This window comes from Lepus europaeus, chromosome 18, assembly GCF_033115175.1.
Source record: "Lepus europaeus isolate LE1 chromosome 18, mLepTim1.pri, whole genome shotgun sequence".
In the NCBI taxonomy this organism is placed as follows: Eukaryota; Metazoa; Chordata; class Mammalia; order Lagomorpha; family Leporidae; genus Lepus; species Lepus europaeus.
The window spans coordinates 44,625,941-44,645,113 of NC_084844.1; the positions used below are offsets into that span (position 1 = coordinate 44,625,941).

General features: G+C 55.1%; 2 protein-coding genes and 1 long non-coding RNA gene across 17 annotated transcripts in view; 1 reads left to right on the forward strand and 2 right to left on the reverse strand.

Annotated features, from left to right (window-relative positions):
• Nucleotides 1-612: 612 nt before the first annotated feature.
• Nucleotides 613-8,104, reverse strand: CORO6 (coronin 6). 9 transcript variants are annotated; one of them, XM_062216029.1, is made up of 12 exons: nucleotides 7,944-8,104; nucleotides 6,588-6,847; nucleotides 5,119-5,241; nucleotides 4,595-4,724; nucleotides 4,317-4,498; nucleotides 3,619-3,738; nucleotides 3,152-3,271; nucleotides 2,615-2,719; nucleotides 2,374-2,519; nucleotides 1,998-2,055; nucleotides 1,678-1,908; nucleotides 613-1,582 (listed from the first exon to the last, which is right to left on the reverse strand). In XM_062216029.1, exons 2-12 carry the CDS (start codon nucleotides 6,783-6,785, stop codon nucleotides 1,460-1,462), a joined length of 1,536 nt encoding a protein of 511 aa, XP_062072013.1. In that variant the 5' UTR covers nucleotides 6,786-6,847; nucleotides 7,944-8,104; the 3' UTR covers nucleotides 613-1,459. The 9 variants fall into 9 exon arrangements, with proteins under 9 accessions (XP_062072013.1, XP_062072012.1, XP_062072017.1 ...); XM_062216028.1 differs by having other exon boundaries at nucleotides 613-1,585; XM_062216033.1 differs by lacking the exon at nucleotides 3,619-3,738 and having other exon boundaries at nucleotides 7,944-8,102.
• Nucleotides 8,105-8,235: 131 nt separating this feature from the next.
• On the forward strand, nucleotides 8,236-10,731 carry LOC133747248 (uncharacterized). The gene is made up of 3 exons (XR_009864299.1): nucleotides 8,236-8,287; nucleotides 8,800-8,950; nucleotides 10,252-10,731. It is a non-coding gene; the product is annotated as an uncharacterized LOC133747248 (long non-coding RNA).
• Nucleotides 10,688-19,173, reverse strand: part of SSH2 (slingshot protein phosphatase 2) — a 279,343-nt gene continuing 270,857 nt past the window's right edge. For all 7 annotated transcript variants that reach the window (XM_062175545.1, XM_062175541.1, XM_062175540.1 and 4 more), the window contains one exon: nucleotides 10,688-17,582. In XM_062175545.1, the coding sequence (XP_062031529.1) occupies nucleotides 15,507-17,582 (2,076 nt within the window). In that variant the 3' untranslated portion in view covers nucleotides 10,688-15,506. The remainder of the gene's footprint in view (nucleotides 17,583-19,173) is intronic.

Here is a 19,173-nt window from a genome sequence, read left to right on the forward strand (position 1 = left end):
TGCACTTAGCGGGGTGCCCGGCTCCTCCAGCCCCCACACCCGTCCTGGGTCTCAGGGTGGTCCCAGCTTCTCCTTGGGCAGCCGGAAGTTGGAGCCAAGGCACGTTTTTGACCAGGGAGCGTGTCCAAGGTAGCCCCCTGGCCTGGGTCAGGCCTGACTCCCTCACGGTGCCTTGGAGAGTGGGGGGCATATGGGGCAGGGGGCAAGCGCTAGACCCGACACGACTGGATACCAAGGGGTCGCCCAGGGCCCTGGCACCACCACCTACCCCTTCCCACCAGCTGCTGCTAGCCCTCTGTGGTTGTGCATCCCACTTGCCCTCACCAGGGGCCAACTCTCAAACCCTTCATCCAATGGTGCTAACCCCAGGCTCTCCCTCTGCCCCGCCTCACCCACCCAGAGAAGCACAGACCCCGCCAGGGGCAGAGGGCCCACTGCACACCCTTGTCCGGGGCCTCTCTCGGACTGGCCTTCCGGGCTCAGCCACTGGGGCTCAGAAGGGACACAACAAGGGGACCGAAGAAAGAACACCACAGAGAAACTGTTCTTCCCACTCCCTTCCCTGACGCCAGGGGCACCAGACTGATTGTGAGGCACAAATAAATCGGCTTCAAACCGGAGGCTTTTCCTACCTGACTTTACTGGGCAGGAGCACCCACCACCTCCAAGCAGGAGGGCTCTGGGGTGAGGGGCTGCCTGGCGGCTACTGGGCCCAGGGTTGCGTGTGCTAGGCCTCCCGGGGACATGAGCGGAAGCTGAGGATCTCAGGCCAATGACCCCCAGCCATGCAAGAGGCACAACTGAACACTTAGTAACGGATTCCATTCAGTAGTCTTGTTTTCCTCTGGGTCAAGGCCATGGCCAAGGGGCTGGGGGCAGTGTGTATGGGGGGGGGGGAGGGAGCCTGCTTCCAGTTTTCTCGAGCTGCCCAGAGGAAGCTGCCGGCGAAAGGAAGGAGCCCCCTGCCAGAGCCTGCTGGGTGCGGGCTGTGTGTGTGTCTGCAGAACTGGGGTGCTCCCGTCTAGGTGACCCCTCACACGGGTGGCGGGATCAGAGGAGCTGAAGAAGGGCAGCTCTAACTTCCCCCGATCTGGGGGGACCCGTCGAGTTGCCACCCCTTTGAGGCCAGGCCCAAGCTCCCCAGTATCTCCCAAGCATTGCGCTAATACTAAGCACTTCGTCTGCTCCGCGCAGGCGACGGAAGGCGACACCACCTCGCCGTGCAGCACCATTGCTGAGGCCCCGTTACCCCGGGCCACCTAGGCCAGCTCCTGCGAGTCCTGGACCAAGCGCGCAGCCCAGCCCTCGCCAGACAGACGCGGACGTCGCCTCCGCTCCGTTTGTCCGGGTCTCCCACGAGGGGCGGTGTTGCCTTCCCAGTTCCGCCCCCAGCCCCAGCTAAAGGAGGCGGGTCGGGAGTCCAGAGCCCAGAGCCGGCGCCACGCCTGCCGGGCGGGGGCTAGTCCGTGCCGTCCACCAGCTCGCACAGCATGTTCTCCAGGGCCGTGATGCGCTGCTCCTGGGCCTGCACCCGCTCGCGCAGGGCCTTGATCTCCTCCAGGATCGTCTCCAGGGTGTGCTGCTGCTAGGGTGCCAAGGACCGAAGAGGCCGTGTTGGACGGCGGGCGGGAGGAGGGTTTGTGGGCTGAGACCGTGTGGGGCGGGGTTGGGTCTTACCGCCAAGGGGGCGTCGCTGGCCGACTGGCTGCGGCGGGGGCCGGCGGGCGGGCGCGCATCCAGGATGTTGCGCTTGGTGACCCTGAGCTCGCGGTGCTTGGGCGGCACGTAGCCGTCCTTCAGCGAAATAAGCACAGGTTCGGCGTCCTGGCCGGCGAGCCATTCGTCCGCTTCCAGGGCCGGCTCTGGACCTGGCGTGTCCGGGTACAGATCGTCCTGGAACAGGTCTGACTGCGGGGGTGGGTGGCTGCGTGAGCCGAGGTACCAGTCTGCTGCGCACCCCACCCCCCACCCCCGCCAACCGCTCTGCCCGCCCTCACCTTGCGGGGCACCGTCATGATGATGGGCTCACACTTCCTTTCGTGCAACTTGTAGAACCTGTAAGAGAGCGGGGCTCAGCACCCCGCACACTGCTACCTCCTTATTTAACTGTGAGGTTAGGGTGTTGCAGCCAAACCTGGCTGAGCTCCCAGCGTGCGCAGTGCATGGCAAACAGCAGTTCTGGGGTGTTTATCAACCTTGTACACACGAGGAGGCTGTCCGGCTACTGAGCGCTGCGGCTGGCCCTGAAACACCTGCTCGGCACCCCACACCCTCTCTTCTGCAAAGCGTGGCACTGTTGGGGAAGCCACTGTGGCTAGGAGCGGACAAGAGGCAGGGACGAATACCCGGGGGTGGGGGGGCAGGGCTGCTGACCGGGCAATCTCACACTTGCTGACATCCAGGCCCCGCTTGGGCATGAAGCCCACGCCTCGCTGTGGCTCTTTGCTGCTGAACGTGTTCAGGTAGTGCACGAAGGGCGCCTCCTCAGTGATCTCAAAGTACCGAATGCTGCTGTCGCCCTGCAAAGCCAGTTGGTTTAGAGGTGCACCCGGCCAGGGCCCTCACACTCCTCCATCCGTCCATGCTGCCGTTCTCCCTGCCAAGCCTCAAGCACCTTGCCACACAGGTAGACGATGCTGGAGTCCGGATCGTAGAATGGCAGTAGGACCCCATTGCTTGTGTCCATCTCCTGCAGGGCCACTGGCTCCTCGAAGTTGTTCTGCCCGAGCACAGAGGAGGCGTGACCAGCCTTGCCCTGGCTCCTGTGCTGCCCTGGAACCCCCTTCAGGCCTTTTGCCCTCCCCAAACCCCGTGCACACCCAAGACAGCTCTGGTAACCAGGGCAGCAGGTCCCTCCCCTGGACACCACTCCTCCTTCCCCGAGCACTTATACCCCCAGCGTCGCCGCATGCAGTCACAGCAAACCACCCCCAGGGACTCGGCATCACCAGGTGGGGGCACCAGCACGGGCTTCTTCAGGCGACGCAGCAAAACTGGACAGAGGGGTGGGTGTGGGGATGGCAGGCGCTGTAGAGAGGGCAGCAGCCTCCAGCCCTGTCGAGGTGGGCATGCCCTGCGGGTGGGGGAGCCTGGCCCCTCTCCCGTGATGCCAGTCCCCGGGGCACACACCCCAAGCCTCCAGCTGCGTTACCGGGTCCCACAGGCCCAGCTCTCGCTGGCTCATGCGGGTGAAGCCCGTGGTGAAGATATGGCCCTGGCGCGTGAAGACGGCCCGCATGGGCCTCATCCCCTCGTGGGCCGCAAACCTCTCCTGGGGGGGGGGGGGGGGAGACAGGGAGGGGCATCACCAGACTGCCTGTCCTGGGGGCCTTGGAGGGCGGGGAGAGAGATGAGGAGGGCACCTAGGAACTCAACTTCCTGGGGGACCCCTGGCCTGGAGAGGGCAGGATGTGCGTGGTTCTCAGCGGATTCCCCAGCCCTTAAGCGCCCTAGAGCCGGGGATGTCGGCTGGTTCGAGGTCGTAGCGAGGCTGTTCCCGAACGCGAGCTCTCCGCTCTGCTCGGACCTGTTGCGTGCGGGCCACCGGCCGGGAGAGCGCGCCTGGCCGACCCAGCAAAGGAGCGAGCGAGCGAGCGCGCCCGGCGCGGCCTGGCCTACCGGGTCCCATAGCGCGAGTTGCCGCTCACTCATCCTGCTGAAGCCGGTGCTGAGCAGCTTCCCGTCTGCGGTGAAGACGGCCCGCAGCGGGCGGGCGCCCTCGTGAGGCCGGGCTCGCTCCTGCTCGCAGGGTTAGTGGGTTAGAGCGCCTGCTCGCCGCCCCGGCCGCGCTTGCCGCGCAAGCTCCACGCAAACATGCACTCGCCCCGCGCACCGCACCGCGCCGCGCCCCGCCTGGGGCTGGTGAGGCCAGGGCCACCGCTCTCCCAGGGTAACCGCGAGGGCTGCCCCACGCTCCGGCCCGCGGAAGAGTAGGAAGAGGTTAGCCCTTGAGCTGGTGGGCATACCCCAGTCTCTGGAAGAGTGGGGGGACTCTGGGGAGGTGGGGTTTGGGGCTAGCCGAGAGGAGGGGGTCCCGTCTCAGGTTTCATGCAGGTTCTAGAGGGCAGATGGAGTTTCCAGCTTCTCCCCTCCTCCATCCCAAAGTGAGGGGACTGCCTCTAAGCTTTAGAGATGTAGGGGAGGGGAAGGGAAGAGGGCCGGGGCTGCGAATTGCGGGCCGTCCAAGTCCATTCCGTAGGGCTGGAAGCGGTGGAGCCCAGGGAAGACGCTCCAGTCACTGGAGTAGGGATGGGGCAGGTGAACCACTGTGTCTATCAGGTACCGGCGGCCGGTCGCTGCACAGGCCAGGCACTCACCGCCACCACTTGGCCCTTCCGCGGGTCGATGATGCGCAGGGTCTTGTCCTTGCACGTAGTGGCTATCAGGCTGCCGTTGCTGTTCCAGCACACGCTGTGGATGACGTCGGGGTGCAAGTCGTCCAGACTCAGCAGCACCTCCCCGGTGCCCACGTTCCAGATGATGATCACATTGTCACCACCTGCTCAGAGTGGCCAGGCACCGTCATCACCTGGAGCCTGACTTTGCCCCCCCCCCCCCCCCCCGTACAGCAGGGACTTCTCCTGAGGCCCCGGACCTGCACTGAGCAGGACGTTCCTGGCAGTCGGGTGCCAGGAGAGGATGCCCACACGCTTGGAGTGGCCCTCGAGCGTGATGACAGGCTCCGTGATGTTGCGCACGGGGGTGTAGTCTGGAATCTGCCACACCTGGGTAGGAAGAAAGGCGCAGGGTCGGGAGGATGAGCAGGCCCTGTCCCTCCTCTGCGGGCTTGAATGGTAAGGGTCAAACACAGGCCAGGATTCAGTGGTGCCTGCCCAGGCCAGAAGCAGCTGGGAGTCAGAAGGGGGCGCTGCTAGTTCTCCAGAGACCTCCTCCTTTACCCCAGCAGGGAGACTTCCAACCAATGCCCCCTGCTCTTCCGGCTCCAAGTTGTCTATAGCTATAATTAGTACTAAGCGGTGCATCCTGGGAGGGAGTGGGCACGTACCTAAAAATAGCCTGGGAGCGGGCAGGGCAGTGTTCTGGGACTCAGCACCTCCCCAGTACAGGTGATGCTGCCCTCCCTCCTCCCCGGCCCTGCAGCAGCCACCTGGTTCCTACCATGATGGTGGTGTCATCGGAGGCACTGGCGATGACATTGTCATTGTGTGGGCACCAGTCGATGTCCAGCACGGGGGCGGTGTGTCCAGTGACCAGTGGGTAGTTCTTATCTACTCGTCCTGTCTGGAGGGATTGGAGAGGGAGGTGAGGGGCCATGCTCCTGTGTTTTTTTTTTTTTTTTTTTTTGGTGGGGGTGTTGGCAGCAGATTTATCCATGACTCCATTCTTTATATATTTTCTCTTTGCAGACCCCTCTTAGCTCCTCTAACCTCATCCTATCTATTTCCTGAACTTTGCTGAAGGCACACAGAGTTGAAATAGAATTAGGGGATAGTAGAGAGGCAAGATGACTTAACAAAGGACACACGCCAAGATACTGGTAGAGGTGAGTGAGACTGCAGCTCTCTGGCCAATGCTCTTCCAGAGACATCTCCTTGGAGGAGACTGTTTCTGAACCTGTTCTCCCAGCTGCGCAGTTTGTGGAAACTCCCTAGTGGACAAGGGCAAGGTGAGATGCCCAACAGCACCTTCCTACCACCCTCAGCAGATCTCTCCCACATCACTGACATCTCCTTGGAACCATGGGCAGCAAGTAGTTCTGGTGCCTACTATCCCCAAAGTGGAGCTGGTGACCCACCTATTTCTGGTTTTCGTGGGATGCTTGTGTGGGTTGTGAGCCCTCCGCATTGGCACTGGCCCTGTCTAGCTGGTGGTGGTGGCCATGGCTGGGTGGCATTGAAATGGTAGCTATCCTAGAAGAGGAGGCAGCTCCAGTTGAAACTCGAGCCCTGGGTGTGGCGTCCTTGGATGGTGTCTGCATTGTCTGGGATGACTCACCAGCTATTGTCAGCCTCCTCCTGACCCTGCCACCTGTGGGTCTCCCCTACCAAGGTGAAGAGGCCAGCATCCAGGTCAAGGGCATGCCTTGGCGAGGCCATCCTGGGGATGAAGATGGCCAAGGGACTTGGGAGTACTCAGCAAAGGTGGCAGTCACTGCCTGGTACCCCATCCCTAGGGCTTTGCCCTTTGTTCTCTGTAAGAACCAGAAAGGGGAGGTGGCCAAGGGCTCTTTGGACAGAGCCTGATTCTGTGCTCAGTGAGCTGCTTTGGGATGTGAGTTAATCAAGTGGTCATCCTGGGCTGGAGAGAGGGCGTGGCATTAGGAGAGACAGGGACAGAATGTCACTGGGCCTGGGTTCCACTGCAGCCAAGCCATCTCCATCAGCTGACACTCCTGCTGGTCCCTGCTGGGATCAGGGTACTGCACAGAGAGGCGCATGGACTGGGGAGTGGGTGCAGGGCCCCTCCCCCCATGCTGCCGTTCCGGGTGGGGTGGGGGAACATCCTCATGGTCCCTGAAGGCCAATCAACACAAACTGCCCTCGGGAGAACTGGAATGGACAAGGACACAGCTGCTGGGAGCCCCCAGATGGCGCCCTCCCACTTGCTTCCTTCCCCAGCTTCCTCACCTTGGCCAGGGGCAGGACAATGAAGGCACCCCCACCTCCAGCCTCCACGATAATTGCCAGGAATTTGGGATTGACGGCACAGAAGGAGCTGTCCCACGTGACCTTGGACACGCGGATGTCCTCGTAGGACTGGTCAGCCTTTGCTGCCTGCCCAAACACATGGCGGAACTTGCTCTGCCGGACCACGCGCCGGCTCATAGCGGGGGACAGAGCTGGAAGATCTCAGGCTCAGAGATGCCTTTGCTGCTTAGTCCAGCGAGCTGTGGGAAGAGGAGGCGTGAGGGCGGAAGTGAGTGACAAGGGTTATCTGCCCAGAGGTCTGGTCCTAGACTGGGAGCTTTCCTAGAGCGGGACAGGCCTTTGCCACCTGTAAAAGTGCTGTTTAATGCAAGGTGCTAGGACTTGGGGCCTGACTTCTCCTTAGAGACCCAGGGGGTTCAGTGGACCCAAAGGGGCTGAAAGCTTCCTGGAAATCGGCATGTGTGGGGAGGTGCCTCAATGCTAGGCTGCCCTGAGCTGCCTGCCTTATGTGAGCATCCCTTCCTGGAAGTGGTTGCACCTCCCAGAGGCCTCTGCCTTGGATCTTGGCTGGAGGCCAGGTTCGGGGCTAGGACTGCATCCCCCCAAGACCCTGAACTTGCATCTCTGGCCTTGTTCAGGCAGATGCAGTTTTGCCTTTTTCTAAAAATGTGGTGAGGGAGAGGTTCCTCCTGTCAGCTCGCCTGGGTCCTTCCTGCTACTGTTCCCATCAGTTTCGTTAGGTATGGGGGGGGGGGGCATGACGGAAGGGGACCTCTCTTCCTTCCACTTTTCCCTGTGCTGGCTTCTGCCGGAGGCCTTGCAGCTTTTGCCTACCATACTTCTGTCAGCATCCCCCAGGGCCCTCTCTCCCGTGGGCCCTTCCTCCAGAACTCTCTCAGGGGTGGGGTCCGCGACCTCCGGGCCAGGGCGATTTGCACGGGTGGGGAAGGTGAGGTACCCTTTCTGCAGCCGTGGCCTGCTACACTGCTCTCTTCCCCAGGGAACGCACCAGGCTCTCCCCCAGGGGCACCGGCTCCAGCCCCTCCCCGGCCCCGGGCATCCCTGTGCCCTTCAAGCCGCTTCTGCGGCCCCAGCCTGAGGCCCAGCCTCCCCGCACCCTCTCGGGCCTCCTGCCCCGGCACTGCGTTCCTGCGAGACGAGGTGTCTGCGCTCCGGCCGCTGTCCGGCCAAATATAGACACCAAGTCGGCCCTGCCCGGGACCGAATTTGGCTGGGGGGGAGGGGGCGCAGACCTCTGCCCCCTCCAGAGACCTCGCCCTCTCGCGGGCTGCGGGGCGGCGGCGGCGGCGGCGGCGGGGGTGGGGGCAGTTGTACCTGGTCCTGAGCGGGCCGAGGGGGCGCTCACGCAGCGACTCCTTCGCCGGGGGACCGGGGTGCTCTGAGGGGCCGAGGAAGGCGTCCGGGCGCCGGAACTGCCTCTCCGGGTGCCCACGGCGTCTGGGCCCCGGGTGTCGGGCTGCGCGCTCCGGCCGCTGCCTGCGGCTCTCCGGGGCCCCGCGCCGCTGCAGTCCCAGCTGCCGCTGCCATCAACCTGAGGGGGCGGGGCCTCGGCCGGGGCGGGGCCGGGGCCACAGCGGCCCCGCCCTCCCCAGCGGCGGGAAAGCCGAGCGCCTCCGACCCGGGGCCGCGCGGTCACCGCCCTCGGCCGGACGGCCAAAGTAAGTGTGCGCGAGCGTGCGGGGTGCGCGCGCTTCCGCCTCGCTCCGCGCCTCTCGGGTCGTCTGGGGAGGCCCAGGTTCCCGGACGCAGAGCCGGCGGCCGTGCCACCGCGGCTGCCTTCCCGCTGCGTGCGCCGCCGCGGTCGTGCTCCCGAGCAGAGCCGATCCCGGCGGGCCGGGGCTGCGGCGGCTGCTCGTCCCGGCCTCCGGGGAAGAGGCGCCTGAAGACATCTGGGCTCCTGAGTGAGAGTCGGCTGGCCCGCGGCTGCCGTCGAACGCGGGCAAAGCGCTGGGCGCTTCTCTCCGCTGGGGAGAGCGGGGCGGGAAGCAGCTCGAAGGCCTGGGAGGGGAGCGTGAACTCCCCCGACCGCGCGCCCCTCCGCACCAGGTTCAGGGGAGGAGGTTGGCACAGGTCTCTGGCGGTGTGGCTTTTTTTTTTTTTTTAGGTGGGGGGTCTAACCTGACCCCACGCTGTGTTCTGGACCTCGTTTAAGGTGGTGCCTGTGTTCCAGGGTAGCCGCCCCTCTCCCCAAGATGCACAGTGGGGTGAGCGTTCGGTGCAGCTGTTGAAGACACCGCGTGGGACGTCCACATCCCATGTTGGAGTGCCTCGGTTGTGAGTCCCAGCTCTGCTTTGCTGCTGTGTACCCAGGGAAACAGCAGGTATGGCTCAAGTACTTGGGTCAGGGCCTCCTGGCCTCCTTTGGCCCAGTGCCAGCTAAGAGAGAACCAGTGAATGGAAGATCTCGGTCTCTGCCTTTCAGATGAATAAAAGAAATCTTAAAAAAAAAGTAGCCTGATCACAATACAGCCAGCCAAGAACTACCAGTTCCTGTAGCTGCTGTCTACCCAGTGCCTGCACACCGCCTAGATTTTTTTCTCTTGGCTCATGATACTGTTATTTCACACTCTCCGGAGTCTTGGAGGGCAGAGACCAGCCCTCTGCACCACTTGCTGGCAGGGAAGGCATTTGACTCACTGCCTAAAACTGTACCTTTCCTTCCCTCTCTCTAAAGACAGCAGGGGACTCTCTTCTACAGGGAAGGGTTTGGGACTAGAAAGCAGCAGTCTTTCAGTCTACCCAGCCTTCAGTTACATCACCACGAAGGAGCAGGGATTCACAGCTATTTGCTTGAGCCTGGCATGGCTCAGCCCTGCCCTCTAGCCTTCTCCTAGGCACCAAGGCCTGGCAGAGCAGTGGGTGGGCAGAGACAAGGCATGATGAGCAATCAGGGCATGAAGCCACTTGGTTTTGGTGCTTCTTCTTTGAACTGCCCCCTGAACTGCAGTCTGTAGAATTCAGGCACAGATGTCACCTTTCCTAAAGCCATTTTCTGGAAGAGGGAGCCCGGCAAATTTGCTCTGATTTGATCTGCCTTGGCTAGAAAGTCAAAAGCTTATCTAGGGGCCGGCATTGTGGCGTGGTGGGTTAGGGAGCCGCCTGCAATGCCAGCATCCCTTATGAGTGCTGGTTTGAGTCCTGGCTGCTGCACTTCAATCAGGATCCCTGCTAATGGCCTGGGAAAGCAGCAGAAGGCAGCCCAGGTGCTGGGGGCTCTGCACCCATGTGGAGACCCAGAAGCAGCTCCTGGCTGTGGCCATTTTGGGAGTAAACCAGTGGATGGAAGACCTCTTCCTCTCTAACTCTGCCTTTCAAATACAGTCATTTTTTTTAAAAAATAGCTTATCTAGAGAACAGTGGTGTGTACATCTCCATCCACGTGACATGGACAATTCAAAATGAACTTTAGCTCAAGGAAGTGGCAAATTTCATTAGGAACTGGGAAATCGCTCATGATGGGTATGGTGAAAGGTGGGAGCAGTGTCCCCCAACCCCATCTGGTTTAGAGAACTGTCTGCTCTTTGGCCCCACATCCCTCCTGTACCACTGACCTGCTTCTCCCAGTAGTGGCAGTTACAGCTCTTATTGTGAAATTCATGTCCCCTTTCTGCAAACCTTTCAGTGTGCTGCGGTGCCTTATGCTGAAAGTTGTTCTCCTTCTCTCACTGGCGTCCAGAGTTCGCCCATCCAAGAAATCCAGTCCCTGCCGGGGGAGGTCACAGCAGCTGTTCCAGACCAGTCACTCTGCACCACACATGGTGGAGCAATTTCGTCCTTTGCTTATTCACTCCCCTGACATTCAGGTGGTGGCTTTGGCGAATGCTTCATTGAGTAGGCGAGTTCCCAGTTTGGTCACTGGATTTTGGAGCCATGCTGTCTGAATTAATTTTGGTGATCCTATCTCCTATTGAGTCTTCCATTTTGTGGAAGGTAGGAAGTTACACTTCCTATGCTCAGGGTGTACCTGTTTGGGATCCATCAATGCAAATGGCTCCATGTCACCAGTGTTTTCCTCTCCCAGCCCCTCCACTTTGACCAAGAGCCCCCTTCTTTGCTGCACTTGATAAAGTACACATTTCATCGTCAAAATAAAAATTTATTCAATCTGTAACAAGAACATTGAATCTGCACATTTGCGCACAAGTTCACATTTAAAAACAGTGGAGCACATCAGTAATAAAAAAATCTATGATACAAGTGGAACATCCCAACCACCAGGAAGATTAAGGAAGGAGATGAGACCACTCTATTTTCTGCTTCAAATGCCTCAAAAAGGTCCCAGAGATTCCAGGGAGCACCTGCTTTATTTAATAAAAGTGAGCATAAAAGTTTAGGGTGGCCTGGGGCAAAGGTAACAGTCAGTGACACAGTCTTCTGGACTTTTTTTTCCCCATGTTTAGGACAAGTCCTACAAAATAAAGTAGAAAGAAAGAAAGGAAGAAAACAAGAAAAAAAGAAAAGGCACCTTTAGCTATGCTAAGCAAATCAAAATTAGTAAAACCTAGAGACCAAACAATTCCCTGTGGACTTACTGATTGGGAAACATTTTGGGGCCAGCTATCCAGTTTTCAGCTTGAGGTAAGCCCCAGGTATTAGCTCTGCAGGTGCACACAGGATGCTGCCCAGCATCAACGAGAGGACAAGAGATGGTGACACCAGCCAGATACCTCTAAGGGGAATCTTCAAGCTGCTCAAGGATGGTTCCAGTTTAGAGATCCTGTCCCAGATCTCCAGGCCACTGAGAAAATGAGGCTGGTCTTCTTTTCATAGCAGAAGCCAGGCCCAGTCACCCTCCACTTCCAGGCTGGAAAAGTATAGAAGCACCTTGCAATTGCTCGCCATGGCGTCAAGGGACCCCAAGCCCTGGGAGAAGGGTTAGGAGTGTGTAGCTTCCTGCTTTGCTGGCAGGCCCTTTTCTAACACGGGTGTTGGGTGAATTGAGGCAGCAAATATGCTTATGTCTAATACATGCCTTGATCTTTTAGTTTGGAAGGGAAAACAAAGTCCAAGTTGCTTTTCAGTTGGATTGCTGCTGAAACAGCTGAAATTTCATCGTCTACCATTAAAAAGCAAAACAAAACAAAAACAACACGAACCATTCACCACTACAACCATCACTGTAAGACACACCAGCACTGAGGAAATGAGTATTTCCATAGAGAGTGTTAGGTGGGAGTGCAGGACACGAACGGAAGTCAGCTCCAGGCTGCACCCACTGATTCCCAAGGGCTGACCATTATGGCATTGTTGTGTGAGGACTCACGGGACAGCCGGGGCTTGGGTGCCTGGAGGACTGACTGGCCAACAAGATGATGCATATTTTAACACTCATAATGTAAACAAAGTATCCACAAATAGTTGTCCAAAAAAGCCAAACAATGGCTTCATTTAAAAAGTTTAAAATGCCCTTAAGTGACTTTTTGCATAATGCTTTCTTAAAAAAAAAAATCCCACAAAAACATCTTTACCAAACATGCCTAGATCACTTCAGAACTGAAATCCTCAGAGGAAACAAGATTTCTGTGAGCCGCTATGTCTCTGAAGCTTCTTGCGGGAAGCTTTAGATCCACCCTAACAGCATTTGGGGCTCGTGACCTCAGAGCCTGGGCTGTCATCCTCAGGCTGATCTTGGAGCCTTAGGTGGTTCCTAAAATGAGAAAGAGGATATACCAGTTGGGATAAAGGTACAGGAACCAGAAAAACACTAGATAAAGAGCCTGAAGAGGCTGAGATGCCAAGAATGATCCTAAACATTTAGAATCTGAAAGGCAACCAAAACAAGGAGAGATGAACATTACTATACTATAGTACTACGGGTCAACTAGAGAATACTAAGTGTCTGCAAAAATTAAGAAAGGGTTGGGGTTTCTCTCCTACTAACCAGGTAACCATCTAGATTACAGCTCAAATCCTGGGTGCTCCTGGGGCTTTTGCCCCAGGCACTGAAATACGCATGCACACACACACAAACACACACTTTCCAGAGTGATCAAAAGTCAGACTACGGTGGTTTTCACAAAAGAACATAAAGAAGAGGCACTGGGAAAAGGTCAAGGTTTTTCCTGCTCATTTCTTTCCGTTTATCAGATAACCTGCTACTCTAGGTCTGCACTTTCCATGAACAGAAAAGGGAAAGAGGCCTACCGAAATTACCAACAAATGTGAAGAGAACAAGTCTGGAAAGTCCTCAACAACTCACAAGCTACCTCTCCTAGACATTCCTCAGACACGTAAATAAACTAAGGACATCCTGTTGTGGGGGTTTGAGAGGGCTGACAAAACCCCTTGGCATGGCTGAATTACAGACCCTGTATACACGTTTATTTAGGAAGGTAAATTAAAAAGTAATTTTTAAAAGGGAAGGCAGAAGAAGACTGCTTCATCTGCTCTTTAAAAATATTTTTTTTTCTTTATAGCATTAGGAGGCTTCTTCCCCACCTCTGTTACACTGAAAGCAGTCAGAGCGCCATGAAGCACAGTGGCAGGGGAGAAGATGGGGCGGTGACATCCTCCATACTGCCTGAGCTTCCTGCGTGGCAGTGTCACCCTCTCAGGGGTCACTGCAAGTAGATGCCATTTCCTTAACCTCCACGCCATGATTTCCTGTCCTTTCCCCATTGTATTGGTGGCAGAACTGCTGCAACAAGACAGGGCAGTTTAGATGGGTGAGCCCTGGGAGCTCACAGCCCTGTCTTGCAGGCCTCTTCACACAGCCTAACCAATACTCTGTGACACACAAACACCCCAGAACCACGTAGTGGTATAGAAGATACATTTGAATGTTTAAGCAAACAACTGAGGCACAGGTACACATACGTACTACACTATAAGGATACCCTCTAGCCAGTGGTTTCTATCCAACCTGCCTCCTGGCAGTGACGTCAGACCCAACCACGGTTGCTCAATATGGCAACCGGATTCACAGCTCCTTTTGAGCAGCTGCAAATGGCCCCAGTTCATCTTTTCTGTGTATTCCAGATCACCCTATTCTCTGCCCCGCCAAATTCTGGTCTCCGGCATGACCTTGACAGTCTGTGCCATCTGTCTTTTCCTTCCAGTGCTGTGATGAACCAAAAGCCCAAGTCTTAAGGTTGTACTCGGTCAATCCTTTGCAATGCGGACATCAACCAAAGCCAACAGGAAGCAAATTTGCAAACCTCTTCAGTTTTGATGAGCTGCAGAGAGGGTGTTGCATTCCAGGCTAAATATGTTTCTGTAAGAGCTGAAAGAGGCTTGTGTATGGCAGGTACTCCTGTGTTAAGGATCAACGGCAGCAAAGCAACAGCATCCTAAATGAGGTCATCACAGGCACTTGCCCTTGGCCAAGGCCTCCCCAGAGGCCTCCCGGGCTCCATTAGGAGCTTCCACCCTGCACAACTCGTAGATACTCCCTGGCTGTGGTTCGGCTGCTGGCAGTGTTCTGGGATTTTAGTCTCAAAGAGAAATTAACTGTCAGTCACACTGCGATCCAATGGGAGCCTCTACGGGTTTCTCTGAGGAGGAATTTACTAATGCATAATTTGGCAGGAGCTGGTAATTAGAAGTCTCCATTTAAACAATTAAACCACTGTAATATCCTGTGCAGATTCCTGTCAATACCTATCAGTGTGTTTTCCAGTTGCAACTCCACTCCTTCTTAAAAACAATCAATGAAAAAGACCCCCATTACATCAACAACAAAACATGGAAGAAGATGACATTATGTACATAAATACTGTATATGAACTTTACAGCATGACAAACTCCAGGAAAAGGATAAAAACAAAACTTATGTCAAGTGTTAACAGTGATAATATAGAAAACTTTGCATTTAATGGAGGTTATATACATGTAACAATTCAAATATAATCTATGAAATTAAAAAAAAATGGGCAGCATGGGGAAAGAAAATAATTGGAAAGAAAAATGGCCATTAAACCCAGAAGGCCTACAGAATTATTCAAGTAATGCAAGGGTTAAGACCCTACAGACGTATTCATTTTACAAGAACACACTGACTTTAGATTGCTGTTTTTCAAACTTGTCACTGCTGTGTCTCACTGTGCTGCAACCCACACTGCTGGCAGGAAGGGCCAAGACCACCACCTGGGCGGCTCCCCCAGGACCCAGAGGCCTCTCCACCCGCAGCTTTGCATCCTCTTCCTCTCATCACGCTTTCCTCCATAGAAGACGTCTTGGATTCCATTTGGGGTTCTTTTAAATTTGAAAGATTATTTTCTTGGTGGTAAAATAGTTTGCTTGCTAAATTTACAAATCCAGCCATTGCCATGCCTTTCTGATAGGATATACTCTGGAATACCAAAAGCAGTAGATTCTGAAAGATCCCCTTTTAAAAAAAGCATGCCCACTTCAAGGACTCCAAAGGGCTGGGGCTGGGGCCGAAGGCTGAGGGCACGCTGATGTCCAGAGTCTCAGCTATGGAAACCAAATCATCAGCACCGGGTGCCGGGGAGCACTTCCAGCTCCCAGCCTCATCTCTGCACACTCCTCCCCCCCAGGCTGCTTCCTGCCCTCACCAAACAAGCTCGTCTTTTCTCAGAGGGCAAAGTGAGGAGCAGGTGGCAGCTGATTGAAAAACAGCAATTTGCCTTTGATAACAAAAGGTGTCCTTTGAAAATGAGCTTTTTGAGGTTTTTTTTTTTTTTAAACAAAAAATGATAAAATGGTCTTGCTGTCCAAAATCAGTCTCTCTCCCCCCACACACAAACACACACACGTATATACACACACACCAGAAAACCCAAACCCTGCATGCGCGAGAACAGTAAAATGACTGAAATAGTATAAAATTAACCAATAAAGTGCATGTTCCTTACATATTACACCTGCCCCTTTTACAAACATTTCTATTAGAAAGTCACATGGATAGGCTCAGAATCACATGGTGTTATAGAAGGGGTTGGTTGTCCGTTTTTTGTCATTTGCCTTTCTCAGTCTCCTAAGGGGGTGAGTTCTGCCATGTTGCTGACGGGGAGCCACGGCCAGCACTGGGGCTGGGCCTGTGCACTGCAGTCCCTGGGTCTGTAGCGAAGGAAGGCCTCCTTCAGAGCTAGTCAATTCCAGTCCTGCCCTGGGGAGCAAACACTGCTGGCCGGAACCAAATTCTTTGGCATACTGCACAAGGGGCCTCTCCACTGGCTTGCTCTGTGCGATACACTCTGTTGTTCTGAGTTGCTCTACAAAATACTTGGTGGGCTCTGGGTTCCGGAGGGCACCTGGATCTTCTGGGGGCTCCTGGGCCTCCAGGGCATGCAGGCCTGAGTCTGTTCTGAGGAAGGGCTGGAGCAGTTGGAGATGAGTTGTGGAGGAGCCAGGCTCGCTCTCTGGTAAACAGTCTTTACAGAGGTCCAAGTAGCCCAGCTTGGCGAGAGAAGCCGAGCGCCTCATCTGCGGTGGCTTGGTGTGCCCTGCCTGGAACACCACGCGGGACTCGATTTCTTTAGTGAGCTCCCTCACCACGCCGGGGCTGCTGCTGAGGCCTTCGATATTCTCACTACTAGAGCTATGTGGGAGTCGAAAAGCTACAGGCGACAGGTCCAGTTTTTCCCTTGACTCCCTAACGTTGTCACCAAGTTTGCTAATTAAACTTAGATCTTCACTACTTAACTGGGAGCCCTTGTGTGGCACTTCATTGCCACAAGAGAGGGGCACCTCTTGCGTTTCTTCCCAGCCAAGCTGCTCTGGAGAGGGCTCATTGTCTGTGGTGCTGCTTTGCTCCGTGAAGCCTTCCAGGTGAACCACAGTCTGGGGATGCAGGAAATCTAAGCTGGCAGATGGTACGTGGGTTGTGTGACTGACAAAAGGGGCTGCTGTCTCCAGGGCTGTCAACGGGCTGTTGTCCCTGACTTCAGGGCTGCTCAGCACAGAGGTTGGATCCGTGGGCCTGTCCTGCCCAGGGGAGGAAGAATGAGGCAGAGGTAGCACTTGGGGGCGCAGAGCAAACTGGCTGGGGTCCAGAGTCCTGTTCAGATTTTCATCAAGTGTGCAGAGCACAGTGATGGCCTTCTCCACTTTCACATTCCTCAGTCTTTGCTCCCCACTCTCTTTGCTGGTGACCACTTCACCTCCTGGGCCAGTGTGACTGGGTAAGGTAGCTGTGTGGGTATACTCAATGATCTCTATCCTCTTGGGGAGGGGGGCAGGGGCTGCCTGTGTGTCAGTTCCCTGGTGTGAAACTACAGCCCTCTGCTCTTTCAGGACGCCTTCCTGCTTTGTTCTGGTGTCTGACCCTGGGCACTCCTGAGGAGCTGGCAAGAGCTGGAACTCCAGCGCCTTGAGTGCCGGAGCAATGGCATTCCGCTCACAGTGGGACAGGGAGCCAGCCTCAGGCCCACTGCACTTCTCTTTGCTCTTGTTCATCTCTGATTCCTTGGGGGCAAATAAATGTTCCGGGGTGGTCTCATCACTTCTCCCTTTGGGTGCTAGGTCTGCCACAGAAGAATCATTCTTGGAATTCTTGCGAGTGGACAATGAGGTACACACAGGGGCAGCACCATGGTGCTCTTGTTCCTGCCGTAAGCGCTCTTCAAACTCTAAGGTGGCTCGCCTCACAGACCCAGCGTACCACTTGGCACCAGAATGTGTCCCTGGGCCCCTGAGCTCTTGTTCTCCCTCAACTGGTTCTTCTTCCTCCAAGTCTGCTGTGGATGGGTGAGTGGTTAGGCAGCCTTCCAGGTTGCACTTCCCTGAGTCTTTGGCTAGTTCAGGCTGGGCTGTGTAGAGACCCTCATCCTGCTCCAGATGTCCAGGTTTATTCTCTGGGGCCAGGGCCCTCTCATGGGTGGTGTTCTTCTTTGGCGTATGGCATGTGTTGGATAGGATGTCTCCTTTCAGCTGAATCTGTCCAGCTCCTTGACTGATGGACTCAATTTCAGTGACAATTTCTTTGACTGAAATTGCATTTTCTGAGTGAGATTGCATGAAGATGTCTGGGCTGACCAGTTCTGAGATTGCCTAAGAAGAAAAAGTGGTGAGATGATTATGGTGAATTGTAGTCTAATTGAAAATGCCAGATTTCCTGCTTATCATCTGATCCAGGACAACCTATCTGGCTATGAGAACACAAATCATGGAGTGCCCAGGACCATACTTTGCCCATCTATTTTGTCAGCCTACAAGAAAAAACAAACAAACAAACAAAAAAAACAGACTCATCAGAGCCAGAGATACAAAATTCATTAAAGGTTGTGTCACTGTCTCACTATCCAATAACTTCTGCCTTCTGTTCACTCAAGCGAGATTCCAGTCTAAGACCTTGCTCCAAAATCAACAGTATACAGCTTTGGATTCTCCTCTAATCCATAATTTCCTAGGGCCACAAGCCTGCAGGATCCAGGATATACAGGGGTAAATGAAACCTTTCTCCTTGGATCCTCACCTATTCGAGGGCTCGGTGGTCATCTGAGATGCCAGTGTGGTGCCTGACAAGAGAGATGAGGCTGTCATCTGATGTCTCCTCTGGAGACTCCCTGCCTTCTTCTCTCCCCTGTCTTGCTGGTGTTCATTCAGCTCCTCCCACTGCTTCCTCTAGCAACAGCATCCCGGCCTTTTATTAAGGAGGGAGAAAGCGCTCTATAGTTGACTGCACAGTCCCCAAGTTTCACATGGCTTCTCCTGGGACAGGTTTACCAGACTTACGCAGCCATGTGCCTAAATAAACTAATCAGATTCCTCTGTGAGATAAACAGGAATGGTTCTTGGACACTTCTTAGAGCAGTGTCATTGTGACTATTAATCGTTGTTAACATTTTAACATAAGCCTTCAAAAAGTACAATGTCGGGGTGAGCTTTTGGCACAGTAGTTAAGGTGCCTCTCGGGATGCATGCAACCTATATTGGAGTGCTTGGATTTGAGTCCAGCTGTTCTCCTGATTCCGGCCTCCCGATAATGTGTGAGGCAACAGGTGATGGTTCAGTGGTGAGGTCCCTACCACCCACATGAAGACTGGGACTGAGTTTCTGGCTCCTTGCTTTGGTCTGGCCCAGTCAGGGTTGTTGAGGGCATTTGGGGGATGAACTACTAGATGGGGGATGTCTGTTTTTCTGCCTTTATTTCCCTAGGAATTGTTCTGGTCTTTTTTCTTTAAAAGAGAATCAGAGCTTGTACAATCTAACAAAGTCAGTCATGCCTTTGGGAGCAATCTGCCATGACATCAGGCAGAGGCAAACTTGCCAAGGTTGGGAGAGAAGCCACAGCAGCCCAGTGTGCGCACAGGCCATGAAGGGAGTGCTTAGATGACCAAGGACTTTGTAGGAAGGCTCTTTCCATCAGTACTGCTGCACTCATTGATCCAAAGGAGAGCACAAGCATTCTGACTTCCCAGTAGAAATGAAACAGAGGCATAATCTTTTGGGAGGGGAGAAGCCAGGAGGAGAGGCGTGACTTTCTGTAGGGTGGTTAAGGCAAGAAAAGAGGAGTAATGGACAAGGTAGCAAACAAGGAAATAGACATCAGGAGATGCCAAGAATCAAAATCAAGTCATCTCCACTAAAATCAGTATTTGGTATAGTAAAGTAAACTTGTCACCATTTATTCCCCAATACT